The following is a 26,505-nucleotide window of genomic DNA, read 5'->3' on the forward strand; positions in this document are numbered from 1 at the left end:
TTTAGCCTGTACCCCTTTCCGAGTCTCCGTGTTTTCCTTGTTTTGCCTTGCCTATTTTTGCGGGTTTTGACCTTTGCCTGTTTTCCGGGATTTTTTTTTTTATTAATTTTTTTCCCTCTCGTCTCGCCCCTGTGATTCTGTCTGCCGATCGGTGACCTACGCTAGCCCTAGGACTATTCTTGTGTTTTGCCCGCCATATACCTGTTTCCCATTGTTTGACCCTGCCTGTTTACCACGTCTCTCTATTAAAAGCTTGCAGATGGATCCACACGTCTCATGTCTCGTCAGCACCGTTACATTGACATTGCGTGTTAGATTCAGGTCAAAATGAAACCGGGAATATTACAAAGCGTGTGACTCTAAATCTTATGAGTGAATATGAAAGTTGTCTGGTAGTGATTTAATACATGTTGTGCATCATCTCTGTCTTCTGGAGAAAGCGCACAACAGCAAGGCCAATTGTAGTCTACAATTGGCCTTGCTGTTGTGCGCATGCTGGATGAAATCATGCTACAATTGCATTTACTGAGCTTTGTCAGTCTGACTTTAAAAATGAAATAAACAAACATCGGAAAAACTCTGATTTCAGACAGATTAAAGGGTCCTTTTAATGACATTTTAAAGTCAACATGAACCGGAAATAGTGACTGACTTTTCTTTTGTATTCTGACATATATCCAAGTTAAACGGCATCTTGAATGGTGTATGTACAGCAGGACTGTTTTGGGAATTTATTGGATTGTTGTCATTTGCTAATTATTGTCCCGCTCTTGCACCAGTGCACAAAACATTGATTGTGAGAGGGAGGAGAAGTTAATTTGGTAACACTTTACTTGAAGGGGTGTGCATAAGACTGACATGACACCTTCATAATCATGACATGACACATGTCATGAATATGAAGGAGGTTTTATGCATGTTTATGACAACTGTCATTAAGTGTCATTCGCTCAGTTATGTCATTTTTAATGCAAATATAACATTATTTGACCTAACCCTACCCCTACCCTTACCCCTAACCATAGCCCATAACAAAGACATCTCAAACAATGTCATCTTTGCATTAAAAATTACATAACTGAGCGAATGACACTTAATGACAGTTGTCATAAACATGCATAAAACCTCCTTCATATTCATGACATGTGTCATGTCATGATTATGAAGGTGTCATGTCAGTCTTACGCACACCCCTTCAAGTAAAGTGTAACCGTTAATTTTTTCTGATTAAAGATTATGAGGGCACATGATTTTTTTAAATTATATGCACAGATAAATAATTTATAATAAATAAACACTGCAACATTTCATTAAAAAAAGAGTTGTTGATTTTGATTTGGTGACATTAAAAAGCTAAATGGCGCCGCAGACGGCAGCCGCAGTGTTTGGCTCTCCAGTGTTTGTACTGTTTTTGTTAGTTTTTCCTGTTTTTTGTTTCTCAAACACGATCAGTTTTACCAGGGATGAGCTGCTGAACATTCGGCAGAACACACCACACAATCTTCTACCGGATTTCGTTTATTCGGACGTTTTGCTGACCAATGTTTGTTGCAAAAACTGCCCTGACACTATTGGATCAGAACAAATCTAAAACTGAATTGAGCTGAATAATGCCACTAATGTCTGAACTTTACACAGTTATTGAACTGAACCAACACTGAACTGACTGGAGCTGAATAATAACACTACTGACTTGCTACAGCTGCATTACAGCAGAATTTGGATTTGTCCTATTTTTGAAGTTTGCATGATTGAGTCTATTAATTTCCTGTTTAATACTGTAAAGCCACTTCGAAATAATCTCTATTGTAAAAAACACTATAAAATAAAGTTGACTTGATTGTCCTATTATTTATTTGGTTCATGTAAGCGTGATTAGTGGTTGAGTTGACTTGTAAAGATATGTCAGAAGGCTGGGCAGTAACACACATTCACTCTGTTGTTTGGTCAGTGAGTCGTTACATGCTGACTTCTGCTCTCACAGTGGCCAAACAAAAAAGTTTTGTACTTGCAAGAGCTGAACAGAATTCCCCACATCCCCCTCAGTATCTCCTGTTCACTCCCTGTTTCCATCTGCGTCTCAATCACTCCTACTACTTCTGCAGGCCTGACACCCTGAATAGCTACTTTAAGACCACAGAACTGTTTTGATGTTCACAAGTTGCTGTAACTAATTGAATAAACTTTCTCTTTCTTTCATACTAAATCTATCTATTCAGAAATCTATGCAAGGGATAATGATTTCCTTTGCTGTCCCTTTCTTTATACTCTTCCTCATTCCTGTCAAAAATAGATCTTTTTTTAATCTGATTCCTTGAGACTACCAGATTAGGCCCATGTTAGAGAACCATAACATAAACACAAAACGCTCACAAAAACCATGTCCATTCCTAGCTAAGACAGGAAAGGAGTCATTTGTAGGATTGCATGTCCCATAAGCCTTTGCTGAAGCTGACAAGCTGTTATCAGGCAATCCTTGACCTGTACCTCTGGGAACAATGTGACTTCCTGTTGCGTTTTCCTCTGTCTTCAAAAGAGCGAATTTTAGAAACCAAAGTGTCAAGCACAAACTGAATGTCAGGGTTTGGAGCAGCTGAGACACAATGTGTCATTTGAGAGTACATGGATGCTACAAAAAGAAGCAAATGTGATTCACCTTAATCTTCTCCTTACAACTTCTCAATTCCTCCTTTATCTTCTCCCTCTCCACCAGAAAACATTTTAACAAATCTGAAAAACATAAAAAAAGTGATTCTCAATATTAATCACATTATAAATAATATTAGTATTTGCTAAGCACATAATAAAGCAATAAACCACAAAAGGAAATGTGTTACTTTAAGTTTACAACAGTAGTAAAACCATTGCAATGCATGACCTCAAATGGTTTATTGCCTTTATAAACCCACAGCAACAGGAATATGATAAAAGTTATACAATTGTTTAATAAACACTATGTAAACAACAGCTGTGAATAAACATCTATAAAGGTATTAGTGGTTTTCAAGAGGTTATTCTTTAGGACCCTGATTTAATATTAGATATCAAGTGGCAACCCAACTATGAAAAATAAAATAAATAAGTAATATTTGATGTACTCTGGGTTGTATTTCCTTTTACCTTCCACAGTTTTGTTCAAGGTTTTCAAAAACGTCTAAATCTTCTGCAAAGTGATTTCAACAACAAAAGACAAGCATATAAATATGCATGCTTATTTGGTTAACTGTATTTTATTATTCGCATGTAGCATGTTTTCCTTCCTGCTGTCCATGATCAGAACAGACCAGTGACACTAGTTGAGACCCCCGAATGCATGTACAGTAATACATTGAGAATGTTATTATGTGTAGAACACTTATTCAACATGTTTAAGAGTATATGTAGTTCATGTAAATATGTACATGCTTCAGTTAATGAATGAATGGACATAGCATGACTGTCTAACTCACCATTTAATATGTGCGTGGATTCTTCAATGTTGTTAAGCTGCAGTGTGTTCAAACACTCCTGTAGAAGTTTTGCGTCCACTTTTGTGTCTCCATTCATACACACATCTGAGAGATAAGACACCTGCCCAGGTGATTCTGTCATCTTAAGTCCCTCCTCAGCCTCCTTTGCAGGCCCTGTCCTGCAGTCCAACAATGGCTCATCATTCTGATTGGTGGAGCTCAGAGCGTCTTGAGCTGATTCAGGGGTGGCTGTGCTTGTACAGTTGGAAATGGACACCAATTGTGTGGTTGGTGAGCAGGTAGTAACAACACTATACGGCGAGGCGGGAGGTGTTTCATACATTTCCGCAGCAGTGCCTATAGAGAGACAGAGGTTGAGCTCTGAGAACGGACAGATGTCTCTTAAAATAAAACATTTCCTGACATGATAACTTCTGTGCGTAGGTTAGTCTGTCATAGAAATGAAACTTTATTTGTTATTCAAGGAATGTTCAGAATGTGGTTAATATATGAATGGTTTCAGGGGACAAGAAGACACTGTCTGGGTACAGAATTATGTGACTACCAAATGAAATCTAATACAGATTTTTTTGTCTCTTTATCTGGATAGATGACACTACTATCAACACTACTTTCCTAATCACATTTTGTTCTGGTTTTCCAGTAAAATATCTAAACATCTTTTAAAAGAATGATTCAAGATTTTAAAATGCATTTTTAAATAATAATAATAAAAAAGATAAATAAATTACATATAAAATATCCTTTTGCCCCTATTTTAAGTGTATCTTTCAAGAACATTTCTTTATTTTTTATTTTTTTATTTTCCTTCTCAGATCAGTCAACTTAGTAAGAATTCTGTATGAAGGACATAATAACTAGATTTTAAGTATAATTTTTTCCATTATTTTAAGAGTCTATGGAAGTCCTTTGCATTTTTTTTTTGCTATTCCCTTAAGCTCTGTAAAATCCATTATCATCAAAAAATGTTGTATATAATTTCCATTGTTATGTTGCAATAAAAAAGAAAATCGATTTATTTTTCATACACCATTGGTAAATTTTGGCAACAAAACAACTTAAAATGTTGTCTGTTCTTCACACAATGCTATTGTATAGCTTCATAAAAACTAAATTTATGACACTTGCACCATGTACAAAAGTAAATTATATGAGTTTGGAATTAGTAAATTAATAATTTTGGTTGAATTAATCATTTAAGAAAAAAGTAAAAAAATAAATAAAAAAAAGGCAGGTTTCACTATTTGCTTTTTTTTTTTACATGAACCAACAGGAAAAGATTTGATTGAATGTGTGTGAGTGTGAGTGTGTGTGTCTGTGTGTGGGTGGGTGTTCTTCATTAAGAAGTCTTTGTCATCTCTCTTGGTGGGAAAGGTTTGCTGAGTCAGTGAGTCTGAGGGCTCTGGACACCACCAATAACAGGGAAGAATGTACAATACAGTATTCCAATAATGACTCTCTCTCTCTCTCTCTCTTATATTTAATAACTCTCCTGCAGTTCTTTCTTTTTCAATATTCAACATTCACATACCTGCTTCACACAGCACTCTTTTCTCTCCTTATTTTTCATGTTTATATATCTCTCTGTCTCTGTTGATATTCTTTCTCTGTTGAAAAATTATTTTGTATGTCCCTGCACCTTGGAGGTATCTCAATAAAACACATAATATGTGTGTGTGTGTGTGTGTGTGTGTACTTGTTGTCAAGAGCAAGTTACCTGATGAAGACCCATGTCTTTCTTTTCCAGAGTTATTCCCCATGTTACCAACAGCTTGTTTCACTCTAGAGGATGAGTCAAAGAAAATCATACACATAGTTTATTCACACACATGGTCTATGTCCAACTCTTGATCCAATATCCAAATAACAGAGTTGTGTTTCCAAATCTACATATCAATAACTCTAAAGATATATATAAAAATATTTTGTATTAGTATCTCTGCCCATACTGAGTTCAGAGATATTCAGAAAGCTCTGCACCAATGGCAGGGAAATTTGAATGAGGTTTGTGGTAAACTGCATGAAAATGCAAAAGCCCATGGACAGTGCTAAATTTACACTGCTGTGAGAGACCAGGGAGGGAGTGTTGTACAATTATATTCTATATGTCAATTCAAAATCAGTAATATATAGAATATAAAATTGGGTCTTGTAGGGAAGAGACAGACTGATAATCCCTTTGACTCATTAATATTCACAGTTTTTACTGGTGTTCATAATATCAAGACAACTGATAAATGGCACCATTTGATTGGTCTCTAAAGAACAGCTCCCAACAATAATGACATTACATCACTGTATATTCAACAGGTAAAGTAAATTGTATTGTTTGCATAATAACTTTTTATAGCCACTCAGTCTAAAGTGAACAACGTATAGGATTTTAAACTTAGAGAAACAAAACAAACATGGAATTAAATTTGCTACCATTTTGATCCCAACAGAACTAGCACGACGATTTTAAGCAATACTGTTATTAATATTGATAATACTACTAACAGTTTTAATAACGTGATTGGTTTTTTATTGCAGTAGTCTGTAAAAATATTTTTGTAGTCTAATCAGTTTAATGAATTAATAGGCTACTGTTGTAATCTAATAGAACAGATCAGGATTAAAACAATAATTAACCACTTCCTTTCCCCCTAATTTCTAATTGGTTAAAACTTACTTTAGACGTTACAACACTTAATTTCCAGCCTCTCCTACTTTATAGCTAATATCAATTAATAGCCTATCACTTATAACATCACTTTAATGAACCAGCAACTTTTAATAAGTTAATGAAGTCGTAATAACAACAACAACTTTAAAGCAATATAATAAAAACAAGGAATTAACAAGATTACACGAACAGACAGCATTACAATATAGGAGAAAAATTACCGCATATAATTCTTATACAAATGACTAATATATATATATATACCTATACGATAGCGAAAACAATAATAATGGATAGTTTTGTTGCTTACACACCTAATCGAAGGTCTTGTATTCACCGGGACTGACTTCCAAGTTGTACATGTTTGTCGCTGGTGGAGTCGCACCGCTTTACGGGACGAGAGCAGAGCAAGAGCAAGAGCATGAGCAGACTGCAGGATGTGGGTATGAAGCCCGGTTAAAAACTGTCCTTTTGCCCCCTCATGAGGACTGAGGAGTAGTCTACTACTGGAGACGGCGTGAACTAGATCTAAAGCTTCATTCAATTGATCTTACTGTCCTCAGCTTTTGAAGGAGCGACAAACACCCTTAAAATCAAATGACTGAGTTTCTTTCCATCAGGAGTCACGTGTGAATACATTCTTCTCATAAACATCATCATTATTAAGGGGTTGTGTTAATTTATAAAGCTTAACGAACTCTATAGACAGCCTGTCAGTTCACCTTAACCTTAACTTCTGACCTGATGCTGACCATAATCCTAATTTAAAGGTTTACCTTGAGGAGAAACAGACGTTTAAGATAATGTTATTTAGCCTTTAGCTTATCTGACCTAAGTGACTGCAATGCAATAAACTTAAGTGATTTTTACCGCAATAAAAAACATACACCATGAAACTAAATGACTTTAAAAAAGTCTAAGACAAATTATTTTTATATATTTTTTATTTGCATAACTTGTAAATAGCACAGCTACATTTTTTGTATTGTTTATAAGATAGACACTGCTATTAGGGCTGTAATACTGTAGCCATATAAAACAGCTAAAATAAGCATTTAAAAAGATTATACATAATACAAAACATAGCAGAACAAAACATAGCAAAACAGCTCCTGACTCATTCACAGCCTACCTGTGTTTACATCTCATTAACAAGCCCTAGTCAATCAATTTAACAAACTAATCTTCAGGAAGTGGTTTAGCTTAGGAAACATGCCTGTCACAGTGGGTGTTATTGTGACTGTAAATTAGGACGCCATTGACTGACGTGCAAATTATGCTTGGTATGTGGGCTTGATTCAGCATATTAAAATTCAGTGGATTTTCAGAATATCACTCCACCAGTGTCAGCGCCCAAGCATGACATCATCAAACCAATATGCCTGTATATTTAGACATATTTAAAAAAAAAAAATAAAAAAAAAATTCCAGGTGATTTTTTTACAAGGATGTCACCTTAATGTATTACTCATCAGCAAACCAACAGTTGGTCCTTATCACATATCTGCTGAATCATTTGTGCAACTTCGGCCAACCTCATAAATACACACAATCTAATCAGGGCAAACTGGCTTTCTTGTACAAAGGCACTTTCCAAATAACTACAGACTAAATAACTGACTATGCTCCATTTTACCCAGTAAGACCTCACAAGTCCCTTGTGTGGCTGAAGTTTTTTTTTTGTTTTGTTTTCATATGTCAGGTGATGCCTTCACAGGTTGCTCAGTGTCACCTGTGCTTTTGATTTTTTGATCCTGTTCATCTTTTTTGATGGATGAAATTGAAGTATTGGCTGAAGCCAGACGGGCTCGACCTGGGGAATAAAATAAAATAAAATTCCAGGTGATTTTTTTACAAGGATGTCACCTTAATGTATTACTCATCAGCAAACCGACAGTTGGTCCTTATCACATATCTGCTGAATCATTTGTGCAACTTCGGCCAACCTCATAAATACACACAATCTAATCAGGGCAAACTGGCTTTCTTGTACAAAGGCACTTTCCAAATAACTACAGACTAAATAACTGACTATGCTCCATTTTACCCAGTAAGACCTCACAAGTCCCTTGTGTGGCTGAAGTTTTTTTTTTGTTTTGTTTTCATATGTCAGGTGATGCCTTCACAGGTTGCTCAGTGTCACCTGTGCTTTTGATTTTTTGATCCTGTTCATCTTTTTTGATGGATGAAATTGAAGTATTGGCTGAAGCCAGACGGGCTCGACCTGGGGAACTGGGGCTATCGACATTAATGGCGGGTTTGGACATCCAGTGCAGGATGCGTGTGGAGGGACGGTGGTGAACAGCAAGTTGGCGAGAGCTGTATCCAGACATCGCAATTCCCAATGCACCCAGAAAAACAGCCACCCGTGGCACTACGAGATTGTGAGCTCTTTGGGTCACAGTCTGTACGGTGGACGTCTGAAAGAGAGTGGAAATCAATGGTTATATTGTATGATGAACTGACAAACATTAACCTTCAGGTCACGTTCAATTAGAAACACCTTAACCTGTCTGACTGATGACTCATTTAGTTTGGCTGTGAAATATTAAATGGTTAAATAATTAAAGAACTCACTAAAGTAAATCATCATGATAATTCTGTAACAACTTAAAATGGATTGTAATTACAAGAGTTTTCTAATGTAATAATGGCCAATTAAAGGCCTAATTTGAGATAATAGCGATTGAAATCAGACCATGTGGAACGTTTTATAGAACAAAAAGATTATTCACTATTACATCAACATCTAGTAAGCTTTACGAGTTTATCCCTGCAGTTCTGCCCCAATTTAGGTGTAAATACACATACGTATACAAAACTATAAACATCTGCAGATGATTCTTTCAGTTTATCTGTATATTTCTGCAGTTTTCTTTTTAATTCATAAGATTCTTTTACTCACCTGCAAGTAGTGGATGTGTCGTAAAGTAGGACGTGGAGACCAAAAATCATAAATTTAGTCCCTAGGCCTCGAAGCTTTGTTTGTGAGCAGGACTTCTTCCTCTGGTTCCTTGTTTCTCTCCTTCTGAAAGAAGGAGGCTTCTCAGAGGATAGAGTTCACTCCGGTTGGACTGCACGTCTATCACTGTCTTGCTCTGATCAGAGCTTATATAGAGAGAGAGGCCCCGTCTGTCTGTCTCTGTCTCAATGAGATTACCAAAATGAGGCTAGCATGCACTTGTTGGACATGCTAGTTATGACGACAGTGGCAACTGTGAGGAATGGGGGATTAAGTTGTTGTGAAGGACGACATCCTTGTATAGCCTGGCATGTGTAAAGCCGGAAAGGGCTATAAAGTCTAGTCACACAGGTCAGAGTTGACCCAGTTATCAGAACAAAAACAAAACTAAATTAAAAAGAAAGTATAATTTTGAATATATTTATTTGAATATGTTTTCAAATTAAATTTATTCCTGTGACGAGTGCTCAATTTTCAGTGTCACATGATTCTTCAGAAATCATTCCAATATGCTGATTTGGTGCTCAAGAAACATTAATTATTATCAATGTTGATAACAGCTGTGATGCTTAATATATTTTTATTTATACAAGAGGCTTTACTGTAGCTCAAACATTAATGTAATGCAATAAATGCAATGGAAAGGGATATTTTTTTCTGACCCTAGGCTTATGGATGCTAGTGAAGATCCTAGAAACAAAAACAGTATATTTCAGATGTTTCTGCCACCATTTTGTCTCACCTAGTTAAATATCTGTTTGTTGCTACACTTTAAAATGAACCTGTCTGGAGTTTTGCCTCAGGGTAGAGAACATAATAAACAGGGGACAGCAGAATATTGTCTTTCCCAACATACTATAGACCCTTTAAACGCACAATGTTTTATCTGTCTCAGGGCCTCACTGGAGACGGACAAATCTTGTGTTTTATGAGGACCTGTTAAATAAATAGGCCTCACTCAGTGGCAGATCATTTAGTATGTTTAAATTAAATTGCTTTTCCGAGCACTTCTGACTGGCAGATATTCGCTCCACCTCTTTGCAGGATTGCCTCTCATCTTCTGAGTGGATATTCAGTCCTGATCCATAAACTATAAACCAATAAACTGTGATATTAAAGCTGCAGTGAGCCTTTAGTCTGATGATATGCTGCGTCTACTGCTAAAACAAGATGATTAGCTATTTTATTTTGTTCTTTTCAGCTGCTACTGTATAATACCATCATCACACCTGCTGTGTCCTCCACACCATATTCCAGCTGGTGTAAGGAAATATTTCTGAGAGAAATGGCAAGGCTATTATTTCACAACACTGTAACATAATGGGACGCAATAAAAAATTATTCTGTCTGCGCCAACCCAGATGCATGTGATCCTATAATGGCAAGTCTCTGCTGTGGGTTGCCTTGTGTCGCAGATTAGCACAAACACACGTTAAAGTCTAGAGACGCTTGTATAGCTAAAGTCATTCTTCCTTGACGTCATGGATAAGCCATCGAATCAGTTTAAATGGATCATAGTATGTAGTGCACTGCAGGTAGGTATCTCAAACAATCACTGAAAACAAGCACACATCTGTTTTTCTTTCACAAATGGAATTAAAAGTTTAATAAATATTTTTATAGACATTTTTATAGTCACACTGATGGTCACAGTGGCTTGTCACATTGATGGCCCAAAGTAGCTCATTGAATCGAAAAAGAAAATGTAAATCAGGCACTGGTTTGGGTAAATGATGTTAACAAGCAGTCTAGTGCGTAAAAGCTTAAATGTCATGATCTAAACAGGCTGTGAGATCAGAGATGAGCTGCTGACATTCTGATGTTAAGATAATTAGCCGCTAAGAGACTAAACCACAGACTCCTCATAATGAGCTGAAGGAAGACCGTTGATCCAGAGTCACGGTCAATAACAATACTTTAGTGTTTGTCTTGCAGTAATATACATCTCTGGGAGTGTACTGGTGCAGTGTGAAGAAAGAACGAGCAGCAGAGAATGTGTAAAAATAAATAATAATAAATATATTAATTTTAATATAATAATAAAAATATATTTTTCCTAAGTAATTATTAATGTGAAGGCAGGATAAACTAAAGTACATGATTCTGGGTCTTCAAAAGGAATCCGAATTGTTGCTGAAGCTGATTGATCCCGAGTTTCTTGACATCCTTGACTATAAAACAGCATGACTGAAGATCTCTTTCATAATGAGATATTACAATCAGGGACCTGCTGGTTATTCAGTCATTTTCCTCTCAGGTGCTGAATCTGGGGACGTTATGTCCTCTGCTGTCTCTGCATGGGCAGAATCTCTGCCAGCCAATACTCAATAAGTGTGCAGACTACTGAAACCTCATCTGTAAAACAAGAAAGAGAAAGAAACGATCACATAGTAAATGTGTGCTCTCTAATGTTTTTTTCTAAGGTTTTATTTATTTATGTTTTCTTCTGCCTGAATTTTATTAATATCTTGGCCAGATCTCTCTTGTAAAAGAGATTAAAATCGCAATGGGACCAAATAACTGCTATATAATAAAAATTGCTTTAGTGAAATGCACCATGGCACCTGTATTTTCATACAAATTTTTGTTATTAGGAAATCTGAGGGAAACCACAAAACAGAGTAACAGGGTCAATGACCTGCTGGTGGAAATAATGGTGTATGGGTGAAAAAAAAGGATAAATGGTATGTCCTGTGGTTGTCGTGGAGACAGAGGCTATGTTTAAGAGTCACCATGGACACCGGTGGAATGTCCTGAATCCGCTGGGTGCTTGTAGCTCCTCAGGAAAACACTGATCATCTTGTTAAAATCTAATCTGACTTCACAAACGCACGTACACATACATGCATACATACATTAAAGGTCATGCAAAAACACTATGGACACATTCTTTGTAAACGCAGATTTTGTTAAGTCAATAAAGCCAGTCTGCACTTTAATTGAGTGGTATCTGTTTTTTATGTTTATAAAAGAAGTCTCTTGTGCTCAACAAAGCAACATCTATATCTATCTATCTATCTATCTATCTTTTTGTTTTCCTCACTTCAATACATTAATAAAAGTATTATCTTCTTTCAAAACGTTTGACCTCAAATTTTTGAACAATGGCATATCTGTGGGCATTTTAGTTATAAAAATTTACATTTAGCGTAAAAGTCTTTTGGCAGTAAGATCAAATAATGAGTACAGACATGTAAAAATGTAAAAAAATGTGGCTACTATTACTTTTTCTTTGAGTTGTATTCTATTGTTTGCAACCATCACTATGAATCAAAAACACATATGCTTGATGTTCAGACATGGGAGGTCCAAACACCCGCACTCACCTGCATGTAATTTGCTTGTGTGTCTGAATTCTTGCAGCTGTGATTTGAACTGCCCTTCATTCTTCACCAGTACAGCCCTAAGGCCACACAGCCTAGAGAGCCTGAGAGACGAGAGAACAGAGCCTCCGCTGCAGTGAGGGAAAGAGAGGGGCCACTTTCTACACAGGAGCCTGAAGAAAAGAGTAGCAATATTTACGTTTATTTTATTGCTGTTATATATACACATATATATGAATAAACATTTATCTAACAAAGATGCATTATATTTTTTTACATAGCGGCATTAGTGGTAGTGTATATTTATACCCGCAATGTCCTTTATATCCTCATTAATAAGGAAAAAATATATATAATAATTTAAGTGTATAGTAATATGTTATACCAGAGTATTTGAGATCAGAGAGGTAGATCTCTTTGTGTGGTACGAAGGAAGTCGAGCACCTTCTCTGAATTTACATCTCTCTGTGCGTACGTGAATTCAACAGCTCTTGCTCGAGGCACCAATCCAAGAGCTTGGACTTTCTCTTTGAGACGTTTTTTCTTCTTCTTCCTCTTTCTGTTCTTGCGGAGCTGCTCTGTGCTGACTGAGCTTCCAGTGTCCCCTTCATCACTGGGATGTGCTGCATCTGTCTGGCCCAGTACAGCGCCCTCTGCTGGAGGGTTGGACACTTCCTCTGTGGTATTGGGTAACACTTTTTTCTTTCTCCTCCTTTTCCTCTTCTTACATAACTCATGGTCATCAGCATCTGAAAAATCCAAAAATGGCTCATTGGTGAGGAGGATTATGGACTTTCTCACAGCATTAGAATTATTACAAAGGGTTTTTAAATCTGACAGGTATCAGGCTCCATTCTCTGGAGAAAGAGGTTTAAGTGGCTGATTTGCCATGAACAGATTTAAATAAATTCACTATAACAACTGAATGACATCAGTTACAGCCTCATTACATTTATGCTCTTGGTAGACTTTTTCAAATAAAAATCATCTTACAAGAAATGTGCATGTACAATAAGAAGCAATTACCAGAGTGGATAGTGCACACACACACACACACACACACCTTTGCCCTTTCAGTAGTTTTCTGCAGGCTTTTCAAGCTCCTCAAGACTATACTAACACACTGAGATGTGCTGAGCTATTGATTTTTTTTCATCTGAATTCAGAGCCGAGGAACTGACCGCACATCTGAGCAACACACCGCAGGAAGCAAAGATTCAGCTCATCAGCATACAGCTCATACAATGAGACCGATTTGTAATAAAGGAAGGATGAGTGAAGCCTCAATAACATGGACAGTGTGTGTGTGTGTGTGTGTGTGTGTGTGTGTGAGAGAGAGATTTGTGAGCGAAGTTTTGCCGCTCTGCAGGTCCATTGAGGTCTATTCAGATCAATAGCAACAAAAAGACGGTAGGAGGAGGAAATCTGCAGAGCTTTTTAGTGAAAGAGGAGAGGAGTACAACATGAACACTAAGCCAAACACTGCATCTGAATTAAAAGACTCGCAATTGTGGGATGATTCATGTGTAATAAAAAAATGTCACCACCTATGGAGAAGGTGCTTGGTTTTGTCATATTTTGGATGGTATTACAATTAAATTTCATACAGGACAAATACAAATTTCCAAAGGATGTTACAAAGGATGTTAAACAGACCCTCATTTTGGTAAACTCATCCTGTCAATAGAACAGGAGAAGCAGGAAACAGTCTCAAATTGGCCAAAATAAAATGTCACAAATGCTCAGAGCAAATCAATAATCTGAAATAATCTCAATCTCTTATTACCTTTTGTTTGTGTGATTTAAACCTACAAATGACTCATATGTCAGTATTATTTGCAGGCATTACCAGGATCACTTCACCACAACTACTGATATTCATTTCCTGCTGGAGAGTGTGTTTAAAAGAGAAATAAAAGGAGGGATGGTGATATTTTTCATCTAAGAGATAAAGTGTTATTAATCAGATACAAGAGAGTTGCTAACAACTCACCGGCTGGGCTGTCCTCTGAGTCAGTGGGATCTGGATTGGATGGTGCGACCAAATCCTCCCCACTATTAATGAGGTAGCCTTCAGGAGGAGGAAGAACAGTGTAGAGCTTTTTGTCTTGTACAGCTGTATTCTTCTCATTACCTAAAAGAGAGAGAGAAAAAAAAGAGCAGTCAATTCCCTTTGTTAAAACTTCAAGGGAATACTTCGCCCAAAAAAAGAAAATTAGCTGAAAATGCACTCCTCAGGCCATCCAAGATGTAGATGAGTTTGTTTCGTCATTAGAACAGATTTGGAGAAATCTAGAATCACTTACTCACCAATGGATCGTCAGAAGTGAATGGGTGCCATCAGAATGAGATTTCAAACAGCTGACAAAAACATCAAATAATCCACAAGTAATCACTGCAGAGGATCTACTGGTGAGAACGTGATGTAATGCTAAATTTATCCAAATCTGTTCCAATGAAGAAACAAACTAATCTACATCGTGGATGGCCCGAGGGGGAGTAGGGGAGTGCATTTTAATTTTTTGGGTGATCTATTCTTTTAATGACTTAAGCAAGTATGAAGCAAACTCTGACCTGACTTCTTGGGTGGGATGGACTGAGGTATTTTTACAGGTGGCACAGGTGCAAGTATGCTCCGCTCCTGGGCAGCAAGTTGCAGCATACTCTGCTCTTGGACTGCAGGATATAGTCTTTGCAGGACCTAGCTGGACTGGAATACTAATTTAGAACATGTATATCATTTTACAGTACTTTTTATATCCCAAGCATGGAAGCTAAATTAATAAAGCTCGTTTATAATCAAGCCCCTGATGTCAACAAAAAGCAAGTGCAGGGTAATTTACAAGGATCTAGCACGTGAGCATTGTAAACATTTAAATATACAGTTTTATTTAGTGCTTCTTTCTTACCTTCTTTTCTGACGGACATATCAGCGGCAGAAATGTATAACCTTTTTCCTCAGGAGTATACAACATTTCACACCATTATTATAATTACAGTATACTTTTCGAACAGGTGTAAACAGTGGTGAATGGTAAGACGCAGCTCAAGTTTTCCATCTTTAATTTATGACTATTTTAAACATTTAATATGGATCCAGGATTCAAAATGTAGCGCATATAAGAAAATCGCTCACATATGCCATAAACTTCTGCTGCTTTGCGTTATCGTACTTCCGACCTCACCATGATGGCAGCTGAGCGTGCGACGTCCTGAACTCCGCCATCCAGCGGCGCGGACAAGCGCTACAGCAGCTCCAGGGAGCACCGCATCCGCTGAGCACATGCACTCTCTAAACTTCGCTGCCATCCTCACCATGTAGACGCAAGCTCAAGGAAAAGCTAGAATGTCCGCGTGGAAGAAGGTACGTTCAGCAAACTGTGCATGCCTGTTTCTTGAAACGTGCTGAAGAAAACTAAAGTCTACTCTACTCTACTCTACTCTACTCTCTGTGTGCGGCGGCGCGCGGGATGCAGAGCTCGGCATTACATCACTCACCTGCCGAGAGAAGGCGTGACACTTTCACCTGTCGTATTTCAAGTGGATTCAACCAAAATTCCGAACATTTGCTTTTCTAGGTTTGACAGAAATGTCACTTTTATCTAAGTTTATTTAACAATGTATTTAACATTCTTGAACATTGATCATGACTTGTAAACGACTTCTTACCGTCTTTGTTTATAACTGGCTAGTGCAATTTTTAAAACTGCTAATTATCCATACTTATTATGCATGCAAGATTAAATATGTATATCTAAAACAACATTTTGTAGTGTAGACTCATATGCAAACTGTACTGATGCAGTCATCCAGTATTAGGTTATATCTATCCATGGGTAAAGGTCAAATTCTGAGAATTAATAATTGAAACAGTTTAATTGATCAACCACAGATCTGAAAATTTGGGGTGACAAATTCCTCATGTTGCACTTACTCGATGTTGGGAAGACATAAAATTGTAATTATTACAATTCAAATACATTTCTTAATTTATCAGAATCGGATGATGTTGGATATTTAACTGTGCATGCAGATTTCCAACATTATTTCATGAAGATTACGTTTGAACTCAAAGTTAATCTATGATAAATGATAAATGATCTTTTGCAAATCCCAAAATGAATGTACTTTTTAAATAATTTACATTATAATGTTATGAAGCCTACATTTATAAAATGAAGCCACCTGTAGCGTTTATAACAATTAATTTTAGTTATAGTATTTTATTTTAATTGATTTCGAATAAGTAGTATGGAATTTAAGTATCATTTCCAATTTTTATGTTATTGGCCACAACATAATTATTCAGTATCAGGGCTAACCCATTACAGTCAATCAGTGTTGTAAAGAAAAATTCACATTTGTTGAGATGGCATTCACACCTCAGTCCAGTTGAGAAGTAATGGATGCTGTTGGGTTAGCAGTGGAAGGCTGTGGCTGTGTGTGTGTGTAGCTTTTGCTGGAAAAGCTTAAGGATTCCAAGATTGCTTCCTATCATACACTCACTGCAAATGTGTGAGTGTGTGACTGCGAGAGAGCAAATTTGACAAAATATGCATCCATTATCTAAGCTGTTCTCTAAAATGACTCTAAAGATGCCCATTTAAAACATATTACATAAGTCAGCAGCAGATGCAGTACAAAGCTTCCCAGATGCAGCTGTCTGTCAATGTAAGTGCAGGGTGCAGCATTCATTTGCAGTTTCAAACACCGGCTCTACAGAAATAACTCAGACTGGCAGATTCAGCCTTCTCTGTATCTTGTACTTATGCTGATAGACAGCACGTATAACTGGGGATCTGAAGGGTTCTGTGGTCCATGCTGAGAGTTTATTAAAGCTTCTTATATAGCACCCTTGCCTGTAAATATCTTTAAACATTGTTTATTCAGTTCAGTGACTTGACTTCAAATCGGTTTAACCCAGGTGTGGAATTTTGTTCTAGTTACTTGGGATGCAATCAGTGAAGAGCCAATATTAGCATGTGTTCAATTATTGTTGACCATTTCACCATTAGTTAGTATTAGCAATTTCAGCATTGTAATTAGAGTTTAATGTTGGTTTAATTGGTCAGTTGCAATTTCTGCAGTCAATTTTTTTTTCTGATTTAATGAGCTCTAAACTGCATATTTGACCAAACTTTAATAGTCCATCCCTACCATAGGTTATGATGTGGTTCATAATGCAGGTTCCTCTATTGTTCTTTCCCTAGTTGTCTTGGAAGTGAAGCCTTTTGAATAAAACACTCCATGGGATTGCCTTTATTTTTAGCTCATATCTGGAACCATAAAACATTATGACAGGAGAACTCATGGACATAGAGGCGCAAGATGCTTTTCGTGTTTCGCATGTGTGCTTCTGTCATCAGTTTGAATGGCAGCTAGTGTTTCTGTGTGTGTGTCTGTGTAGTTGCTTCTCCCATTCATTATGCAGGCATGTGTTAGTGCTTCAGTGGAAATTTTGCTGCCTGGTAGATAAGAAATAGCGAGAGGATGACATGAAAATGAATGACTGAACAAATTAATGGATTAATGAGGCAAGGTCAGTGAGTTGCTTAAATGTCTTCACCCACAAACCCTCACTTACTGTATATAACCCTCTTGTTGGGGGTCTCAGAGATCACAAAATCATTATCTTGAAAAAAATACTTAAAGTATAATCAGATTGACATTACTAGAATGGAATGTGCAATATATACTGGTTAGTGGTTGAAATTAGAGAATTTTTGGATTTATTTGTATCAGTCGATACAGTAAATGTTATGGTTCATGCTCATTTCCTATATTTTTATGTTTAGATTATTTAGTGCATCATCTAACACTTACTTAAAATTAACCTTTAAAAATTCTAATAATTTAAAAGCCTAAAAATGTAATTGTTAAATTGTAATTTTTTGCATATATCCGAACTAATATAAATTTTAATACGGCAAATTACAATACTGTGTGATGCCTAATTCAATCGAGTTATTTAAAATAAGTCATTTTACTTTTAGTGTTTTATTGTTTATTTATTTGCACAGTATAGTATACAAATATTTGCTGGCATTTATCATTTTTCGACCATAATATGAAAATATTGGGTTATTGATATCGCCTTGAATAGAAATACCAGTGCTTTTTCATTAATTGAAATAAAATACAATTAAATTAAACTTAAAAAACTTGGCCTTGGCAACTATCTGAAATTAAATAATTTTAAATACTAAAATGACAAACTAAAAATTAATGAAATTAAATCTAAATAGAATCTAATAAAAATGACAAAAGCACAGAATTATTCAAATGAAAATGAAAATTGAAAAAGCTAATTAATAAGTATAGAAATAATACTAAAAATAACACTGCTGACTGCCGGGTTTTAAGTACTTCTTAAAATAATATGAAGGGAAAACAGGTTAATTTCAAAATTATTATTATTATTTTTTACATTTACATCATTGGAGTCTTTTTTGAAAAAAAAAAAAAGTAAATTCAGGGTTAAAACTTCTCACCCTTTCTGTGGTTTCTGACCTCATTATCTCTGACTGTAGGTTAAAACCGTTTAATCTTGCTGTATTTTTTGAGCCACAGGATGAAACATTTCTCCAGAAAACACTGTAATTAGTGCTGCTGTCTCAGAGCTCCTCCTTCCCCCAATTACTCCGGGAATTAAGAGGTTCCTGAAGAAAGCGAGTTCTGGAAGCCTAAGATGTGCGCACACATGCACGCATAGAGCAACCCCAGAGAGTGTCTGCATGTGCTGTATCAGAGTGTTTTTTTTTTCCTGATTGTGACAGTCGAAGCTATTTAGTAATTTAGAGAGCTGCGATTAGACACACACTGATTATATACACACTGATTAAGCACACCGTGAGTGTACACACACTGATTACACAGAGATTGTCATGAGCCAGCTGCTGTCCTGTGGAAAGAGGGTCAGCTAGGGCAATGATTATTGTACAGACGGATTCTCCATCACACAATATATTTCATATAGTATGAAAAAGGGATTATTAATGACAAATCATTAGAAAATAACTTGCATTCTTTTATCTCCATATTAGTGAAACTCACTCTTAGAGTCTAAAATAGAAGATTTCCGACAGTGACTTGCACTCATGCATGTTTCTAATGACATCTGTTGACTGTCTCAAGTGGTTAGATGAGTTTTAATTGGCTTTCTTATTTGTATTTGCTGGGTGAACTCCTATGCGTTATCTGAGATGAGAGGGAAGCCCTTGGGTTTATGAGTCCGTTTTCTTTATTTTTTTTTGTACTCTTCTCACTTTATCCTCATCACAAGCGACTAAGCAGAACATTGAACGTGACAGTGCACTTTAGTTTGGGCAGAAAAATGAGCTCTGGGTTGCCAGCTCCTCTGTGTCAGTTCCCCTGCACCAGGAGCTCAGGGGAGCGTGGAGGTTAATTAACTCTAAAGAAAACAGTCAATTTCATTTTGTGCCGTGTGATGCCAGTGCAGGTACCCACACGACACCAAGCTAATTTCTTTATTACTTGGCTGTTTCTGTGAGAGGAATGCAATGGCAAATCTCACCGTTTTTATCTGATGTGTTGAAATCAGGATTATTTAAGGAATTGATGCATTAGACTGGTGAGAATTTTTAGTGTATTTGCAATATTTTTAATAGTTTTGTTCCCCACTTGCATCTTTCACCACACAAGTCAATTCTCATTTTCTTTTATACCAATTTCTCTCTCAAACCTCATGTTGTGATTCAGTGTTATGCATTAAATTAACACTGTACAATGTTCTGTTAATCATTATAAAGTGTATGATATTTTATGCTGCTGTTCATCTATTCATCAAGGAATCCTGAAAAAAGTATTAACATTTTCACAAAAATATTAAGCAGCACAACTGTTTTCATCATTGATAATAACGAGTAATGTTACAAGATCAGCATATTAGAACGATTTATGAAGGATCATGTGACACTGAATCACAGGAATAAATAACTTTCTAAAATATATTGAAATAAAAAGCAGTAATTTTAAATTGTAGTCTATTTGTTGATCAAATGAATGCAGCCTTGGTGAGCACGAGGCTTCTTTTATAAAAAATAACTTTTAAACTCTGATACCAAACTTTTGAATAATTGAAAATAAAATAATTTAGAATGGTTATAAATAAACAGAACAGTAAAACATGTTTTTGAAGGAGTAACTCAGTCAGCAGAATATAGCAGATCTGCTTAAGAGTCTTTCCTTTTTAAATGAATCAGTGCAAGGCCGTGTTGGTCAATATCAGCAGGACTCCTGTATGTCCTTGTGCACAAACTGGCCAGCAGTTTCGCTCTGATTGGCTGCTTTGAGTTTGATTTGACTTTTGAGCTTTAGTTCAGGATGCAGTGTGTGATGTCTGTTCTGTGCAGGCAGGGGAACCTTGGAATTGCTCTTGCGTGAAATTTCTCTCTCTCTCCTTCCTTACCTCTTGATTTCAATTTCAGTTCTCTCTCTCTCTCTCACTCTCTGATGGCTCATCTGAATTGTAAGCGCAGGTTCCACAGCTTGATTAGCATTCTGAGGACGTAGTCTTGAGGATGCAGACTTTGGACGGAGAGCTACAGCTCTAAAGTTAAGTCTTGAGCAAATGCTGAACTCATTTGAGTGCACCTGAGATTCTGTTTCAATGCATTTCAGAGTGACATGGGTTTATTGAACTATAATTAGTCTACACTAATGACATAATTCAAATCACCTTTTTTATATAGTATTTTATACAAAACAGATAGTTTCAGAATGAATGAGCTTTATTGCCAGGCAGTGTTGGGGAAAGTTACTTTTAAAAGTAATGCATTACAATATTGCGTTACTCTATAAAAAAGTAACTAATTACGTTACTTAGTTACTTTTTATGGAAAGTAATGCATCTTGTTACTTTTGCGTTACTTTTTAAATCTGGACAGGGCTTGCTTGTTTGTTTTTAAAATAAAAAAGTTCTATTTTTGGCAAATATATAAAAGCCTTTTCACACCAAAAGTGAAATGAATAAGCCTCAGGCTGAAGGGAAAGTAAATTTACGTCTGTACAGTAGAATGCAGAAGAAGAAATTTCAACACACTTCAGCAATAAAAAAAAACACACAAATGTTTGTCTAGAGTAATTTTTGCTTATTAGTACGGTTGAACTGGATCATCGAAGGTCAGAAGCAAATGCATTGGTTAATAGAATGGGATTAAATACATAAAGGATATTTGTGTTGTTTAACATTTAATTATTGCAGGTTTGTATCATATTCTGAGTTGCATTATTTTTATTCATTTTGAGGAATATGGAATCAGTTTTTTTTTTGTGAGTGAGATGAATTCATGCATTTCATATTTATTTTGAACTACAGTAACATCTTCTGATTTTGTCTCAACATGGGGACAGGAGAGCTGTCAATCAATAAATTGGAAAAAAAAGTAACTTGCATTACTTGTTTGAAAAAGTAACTCAGATATTTTCTTGTAAATTTAAAAGTAATGCGTTACTTTACTAGTTACTTGAAAAAAGTAATCTGATTACGTAACTCGCGTTACTTGTAATGCGTTACCCCCAACACTGTTGCCAGGTATGTTTACACATACGAGGAATTTGTTTTCGTGACAGAAGCTTCCACAGTGCAACAGAATGACAGCGACAGAAAGCGGCTTTACAGTGTTAAACAGGAAAATTATGATGAAGTGATACAAACAGAATTCAGTTCTGCTTGAAGCAGCTCTAAAATGATTATTTTATTTATTTTTTAGTCTAAGTAAATGTCTGGATTATTTTATAAAACTAATTTAGCTGCTAGCTACCTTGTGAAAATGATCTGCAGTGATCATAACAGTTAAAAATGCATTGGGCATTCTGACCTTTAAAATCAGGATCATTGTTCCTTGTAACTTATTTTTTTTACTATTAATTTAACTTAATTGTATTGAAGCTAAAGCTGTACTTTTGCTTTTTAAAACATGGTGAAAGTTCAGATTAAAAAAACATCTTTTTAGACCATGCGTTTTTTCGTACCACTACTCTGTCTTGCAATTTTTTCAATGCAAACACACATTGTATGTAATGGCCCCTTAAGGCCCATTCACACACACACACAAAAAAAAACATAATGATAATATGAAGTTTTAATAATTGTTCTAATTCTGTGAGAATAAGGAAAATTCCCAGCATTAACAATAATGACACATAGGAACTTGTTGGAATCACTCTCAGAACATTTTATTTCCAGCTGATGAATGATAAAACCATTGACAGCTAATCAAAATCCACATGACTTTAAAGTGCTTGAGCATTTAAAGGAAAAGGCGACAAAACTGTAGTGTATGCTTATAATTAAAAGAACATTATAGTCTGTTGAAATGGATACTAAAGGCCTGGTCCTTCACACCAAGAACGATAACTATAAAGATTATAACAATAACTACATTTTTATCCAACAACATTGCACAATAACATTCAGTTTATTGTAAGTGCATGCTGCAGTCATGTTGTATGCCACTTTAAATGCTTAAGCTTTTTCTTGATATGCTGTAAATTTTTTAAATATTGATTTGAAAGTCATTTAAACAACATTGTTCATTATCATTCTAGCTGTGGTATGGATTTGCCATTCTCACAGAATTAGAATGATTATTAACTTTATTGGCATATAGTTAGCTTTATAGTTATCGTTCTTTGTGTGAATGGTCCTTTACAACTGCAGTGAATCAAAGCGAACACAAGATTCAACTTAGTAAATTTACAGAGTAAATTCAGCCTTCCTCACTCCTGACTTCAGAATGTGTAAATACTGTGTTTGTTGCAACTCCTGCAGCCAAATGCTAATATGAATTGTTTAGACTCTGTTCTAATCAGATTCCTCATTTAGCTTATTTCATAAATGTTCATCTGTTTTCTGTAAGCTTCCTCCAGTGAGCTAAATACATTCATGGAAGATGGGAACCATTTATTTTGGGAATGAGGGATGAAGAATGACACATTCTTCCCTTTTCTTTCATCTACATTGCGCACACTTAATTTCACTCTCTTTCTCTCTCTTTCCATCACACTCTATCTCTCTCACACTAAACCCAATAGTCCTCTGTCTACTTTATTTTATCTCTGCCAACACTAAAGTGATAATTTTCCAGCTGATTGGTTAATAACTCCTTCTTTTGTGTGCTGTGTAGAGCCTCTGCGCACCTGATTCCTCCAGTTTGAATCATCAGATGCTCAGAATGACCAAAGACTATTCTATTCTATTCTTCATTTTGTATTAAATGATAATAAATAATTTCATGTTAACGTTAGCTATAGTTGTCTACATGCTTTTGTTGGTTTTGTTAAAATTGTGAGAATAACTTGTGATAGTTTTGGAGACATCAGTTAGACTGGGTGGAAAATTATAATCAGTTCATCAGTAACGTTTTCCACTTTATGCTATAAGCTGTATTGTGAAAATGCTGCATTGATACCTTCTCTCCTGAAAAGTGTAGTACCGATACCACCCGGCCACTAGATGGCAGTGACATTCTAATATGCTTTAGGAGGGTAAATTTGTTCTGCTTGACTGCAGATGTGAAATGCAGTTAAATGGAGATTGATTTATGGTTTTATATGTTCAATTCAGCATAACTGTAAAATATGAGCAATGTAAAAGTTTCAGAGTGTGAAGGATAGCACACAAAATCTGATCTTCAGAACTTTTCAAAGTTGTATACTGTGTTTCTGTTTAGAGAGCAAAATTACACTATTGCCAAAAGTATTGGGACACCCACTTCTAATTAACAGGTTTGACTACTTTTGTATTTTCCATGAGTACAAATCTTAATGTTTAAGCATATAATGATATTCTAGGGAATTGTGTGCTTTTTATAGCAACAGTTTGGATAGGACCCTTTTCTATTCTAACATGACAATGCCTCTGTGTATAAGGCAAGGTTAAAAAATAAATGATTGATTGAGTCAGTGTGGAAGAACTTGACTGGTCTGCAGAAAGCCCAGTCCTGATCTGAACACCTCTGGTGTGACTTTAAATGCAGACCTTAAGCCAAAAACTCATCACCAAACACCAATGGCTTGTACATATGGGTACAGTCATTTTAGAGACTTCCAAAACTGTTGCAACAGAGATGGAAATATCATTTTTAAATACATGAGTTATGTTTCCATCTTTGTTGCCACAGTTTTGGAAGTGCATTTTTCTGTTCTTAAGAAGGGGTATCCCACTCCCAATACTTTAGTCTATATAGTGCATGTGGTGTTTGGTGATGAGTTTTTGGCTCAAGGTCTTCATTTAAAGTCACAACAGAGGTGTTCAGCTGGGATTAGGACTTGGCTTTCTGCAGACCAGTCAAGTTCTTCCACACTGACTGAATCAATCATTTCTTTTTGAACCTTGCCTTATACACAGAGGCATTGTCTTGTTAGAATAGAAAAGGGTCCTGTCCAAACTGTTGTTATAAAACTAGAAGCACACAATTCCCTAGAATATCATTGTATGCTTAAACATTAAGATTTGTACTCATGGAAATGACTAAAGTAGTCAAACCTGTTAATTAGAAGTGGGTGTCCCAATATTAGCAACCAAAATCAAATATTGTTGTTTGCTCATATTGATACTTTCATACTTCATCTGCATATGATGATTATATAGGACACTGTTACTTGAGTACTATTTTATGGTGGCCTTGAAGACATGCAATAACCATGTGAACTTCTAGAAACACATAAATCGGAGAGAAGACTGGATTTATGAAGGAATTATGGAACAAAGGCATGGTCGAGTTACATCTGATTCAGCATGAATGAGAGATTTATCCCTGTACTCTACTAGAATACACACTTTCCTGATCTCATGTACGTGCCGATGGTGTCGGATTTGAGCATTTTGTGTGTAGAGAAGTCTCTGTTTTCTGTCAGTGAACAAATTTGTGCTCTAATCTCCTGTTTTGGCTTCTGTCTCTGCTAACAGCCATGTAAAGAGATTCTCAGTATAAAATTATTCACCCACACAGCCATTCACAGCTCGTTCATACACACAGCAGGGAAACCTGGGGGCCACTTAACGCTTTCTAAACCTGACAGCCCCTACCTGTAATTAATGGCTGTTTAGACTGCATGCGCATTCATGCATGCTTGTTCTCATTTTCTTTATTATTTCTATGTTTCTCTTCCTCCTCTCCTGATGCCTCTATCTTTCTCCCCACCTGACAGGTGCTGCTGAGCATACTGCAACAACGCTGCTGTATCCTCCCAGACAGGAACACAGGTAAAACCACACACCTGTCATTCAAATGCAACAGTATGTTTAGGTCTGGAGCCCGAGCCTTTTTGGTTTCTCAAATGGTGTGTCTACAGGAACAAATGCTGATCTACGAGTTTGTGTGTGTTAGACAGGCCTGTATACATTGTATTAGGTCTAACGTGATTGATTGAGCAGGTAGATTTACTGAGGTACTCGCTGTGCCTCCGCTCCAAAGAGTCTGACTCTGCTAGTATCGGTCTTCTGATGTAGATCCAGCTTCACATAGGGCTCAAAATAGAACAAAATATTTATTTTGGGCTTAATAATCAACATTTGGAGCAAAACCTGGAACAAATATTGATTTTGATGACTGAGTGTGTTTGGATTGTACCTGAGCTTCTTGCACTTACAGTTTCCTCCATTTAATGGTAACCATTTACACTCATTTTAGATAATTAAGCCCAGCATTTGTGAATGTACTTGGCAGCACAACGGATGAACTAGAGGACTTTAAAAGCTAAAATGGAATGCATTTGTTTACTTTACACTGTTACAATCGCTTTATCTTGGTGTTTTTAGTAAAGCAAACATAGTGATGCAATTTACATACTCTTAATGAACAACAAGGTAACATTCATTTTTTTCATTCATTTTTATGTTCTTGCTCTTCTTTTGTATGGAAGCCTGTCTCTACCATGGTATGTATGTATGTGTGTATGCATGTATGTATGTATGTATGTGTATGTATCTCTCTATCTCTCTCTCTCTCTCTCTCTCTCTCTCTCTCTCTCTCTCTCTCTATATATCTATATATATATATATACTGTATATAAAAATATAAAATATATATAGCAATATCACTATGATAAAATAATATCACA

At 36.1% G+C, this 26,505-nt stretch overlaps 2 protein-coding genes, 1 long non-coding RNA gene and 1 pseudogene across 3 annotated transcripts in view; 1 reads left to right on the forward strand and 3 right to left on the reverse strand.

Moving 5' to 3' along the window:
• LOC107583662 (cytospin-A-like) overlaps positions 1-6,506 on the reverse strand; it is a 16,101-nt gene extending 9,595 nt beyond the window's left edge. The window contains exons 1-4 of the mRNA XM_016269944.1: positions 6,450-6,506; positions 5,188-5,252; positions 3,450-3,806; positions 2,657-2,730 (exon numbers count right to left, since the gene is read on the reverse strand). Coding sequence (XP_016125430.1) covers positions 2,657-2,730; positions 3,450-3,806; positions 5,188-5,230 — 474 coding nt within the window. The 5' untranslated portion in view covers positions 5,231-5,252; positions 6,450-6,506. The remainder of the gene's footprint in view (positions 1-2,656; positions 2,731-3,449; positions 3,807-5,187; positions 5,253-6,449) is intronic.
• A 932-nt stretch (positions 6,507-7,438) lies between these two features.
• Positions 7,439-8,403, reverse strand: LOC107583592 (uncharacterized). The gene is made up of 2 exons (XR_001609052.1): positions 8,360-8,403; positions 7,439-7,948 (listed from the first exon to the last, which is right to left on the reverse strand). It is a non-coding gene; the product is annotated as an uncharacterized lncRNA (long non-coding RNA).
• A 2,740-nt stretch (positions 8,404-11,143) lies between these two features.
• On the reverse strand, positions 11,144-15,741 carry LOC107583593 (glutamate-rich protein 1-like; annotated as a pseudogene).
• The window catches only part of dlgap2a (discs, large (Drosophila) homolog-associated protein 2a), a 155,059-nt gene continuing 144,271 nt past the window's right edge, over positions 15,718-26,505 (forward strand). Inside the window, exons 1-2 of the mRNA XM_016269872.1 lie at positions 15,718-15,784; positions 25,594-25,648. Of these exons, the coding sequence (XP_016125358.1) occupies positions 15,767-15,784; positions 25,594-25,648 (73 nt within the window). The 5' untranslated portion in view covers positions 15,718-15,766. The remainder of the gene's footprint in view (positions 15,785-25,593; positions 25,649-26,505) is intronic.

Source organism: Sinocyclocheilus grahami, unplaced genomic scaffold, assembly GCF_001515645.1.
Source record: "Sinocyclocheilus grahami isolate Dianchi unplaced genomic scaffold, SAMN03320097.WGS_v1.1 scaffold54.1, whole genome shotgun sequence".
NCBI classification, from domain to species: domain Eukaryota; kingdom Metazoa; phylum Chordata; class Actinopteri; order Cypriniformes; family Cyprinidae; genus Sinocyclocheilus; species Sinocyclocheilus grahami.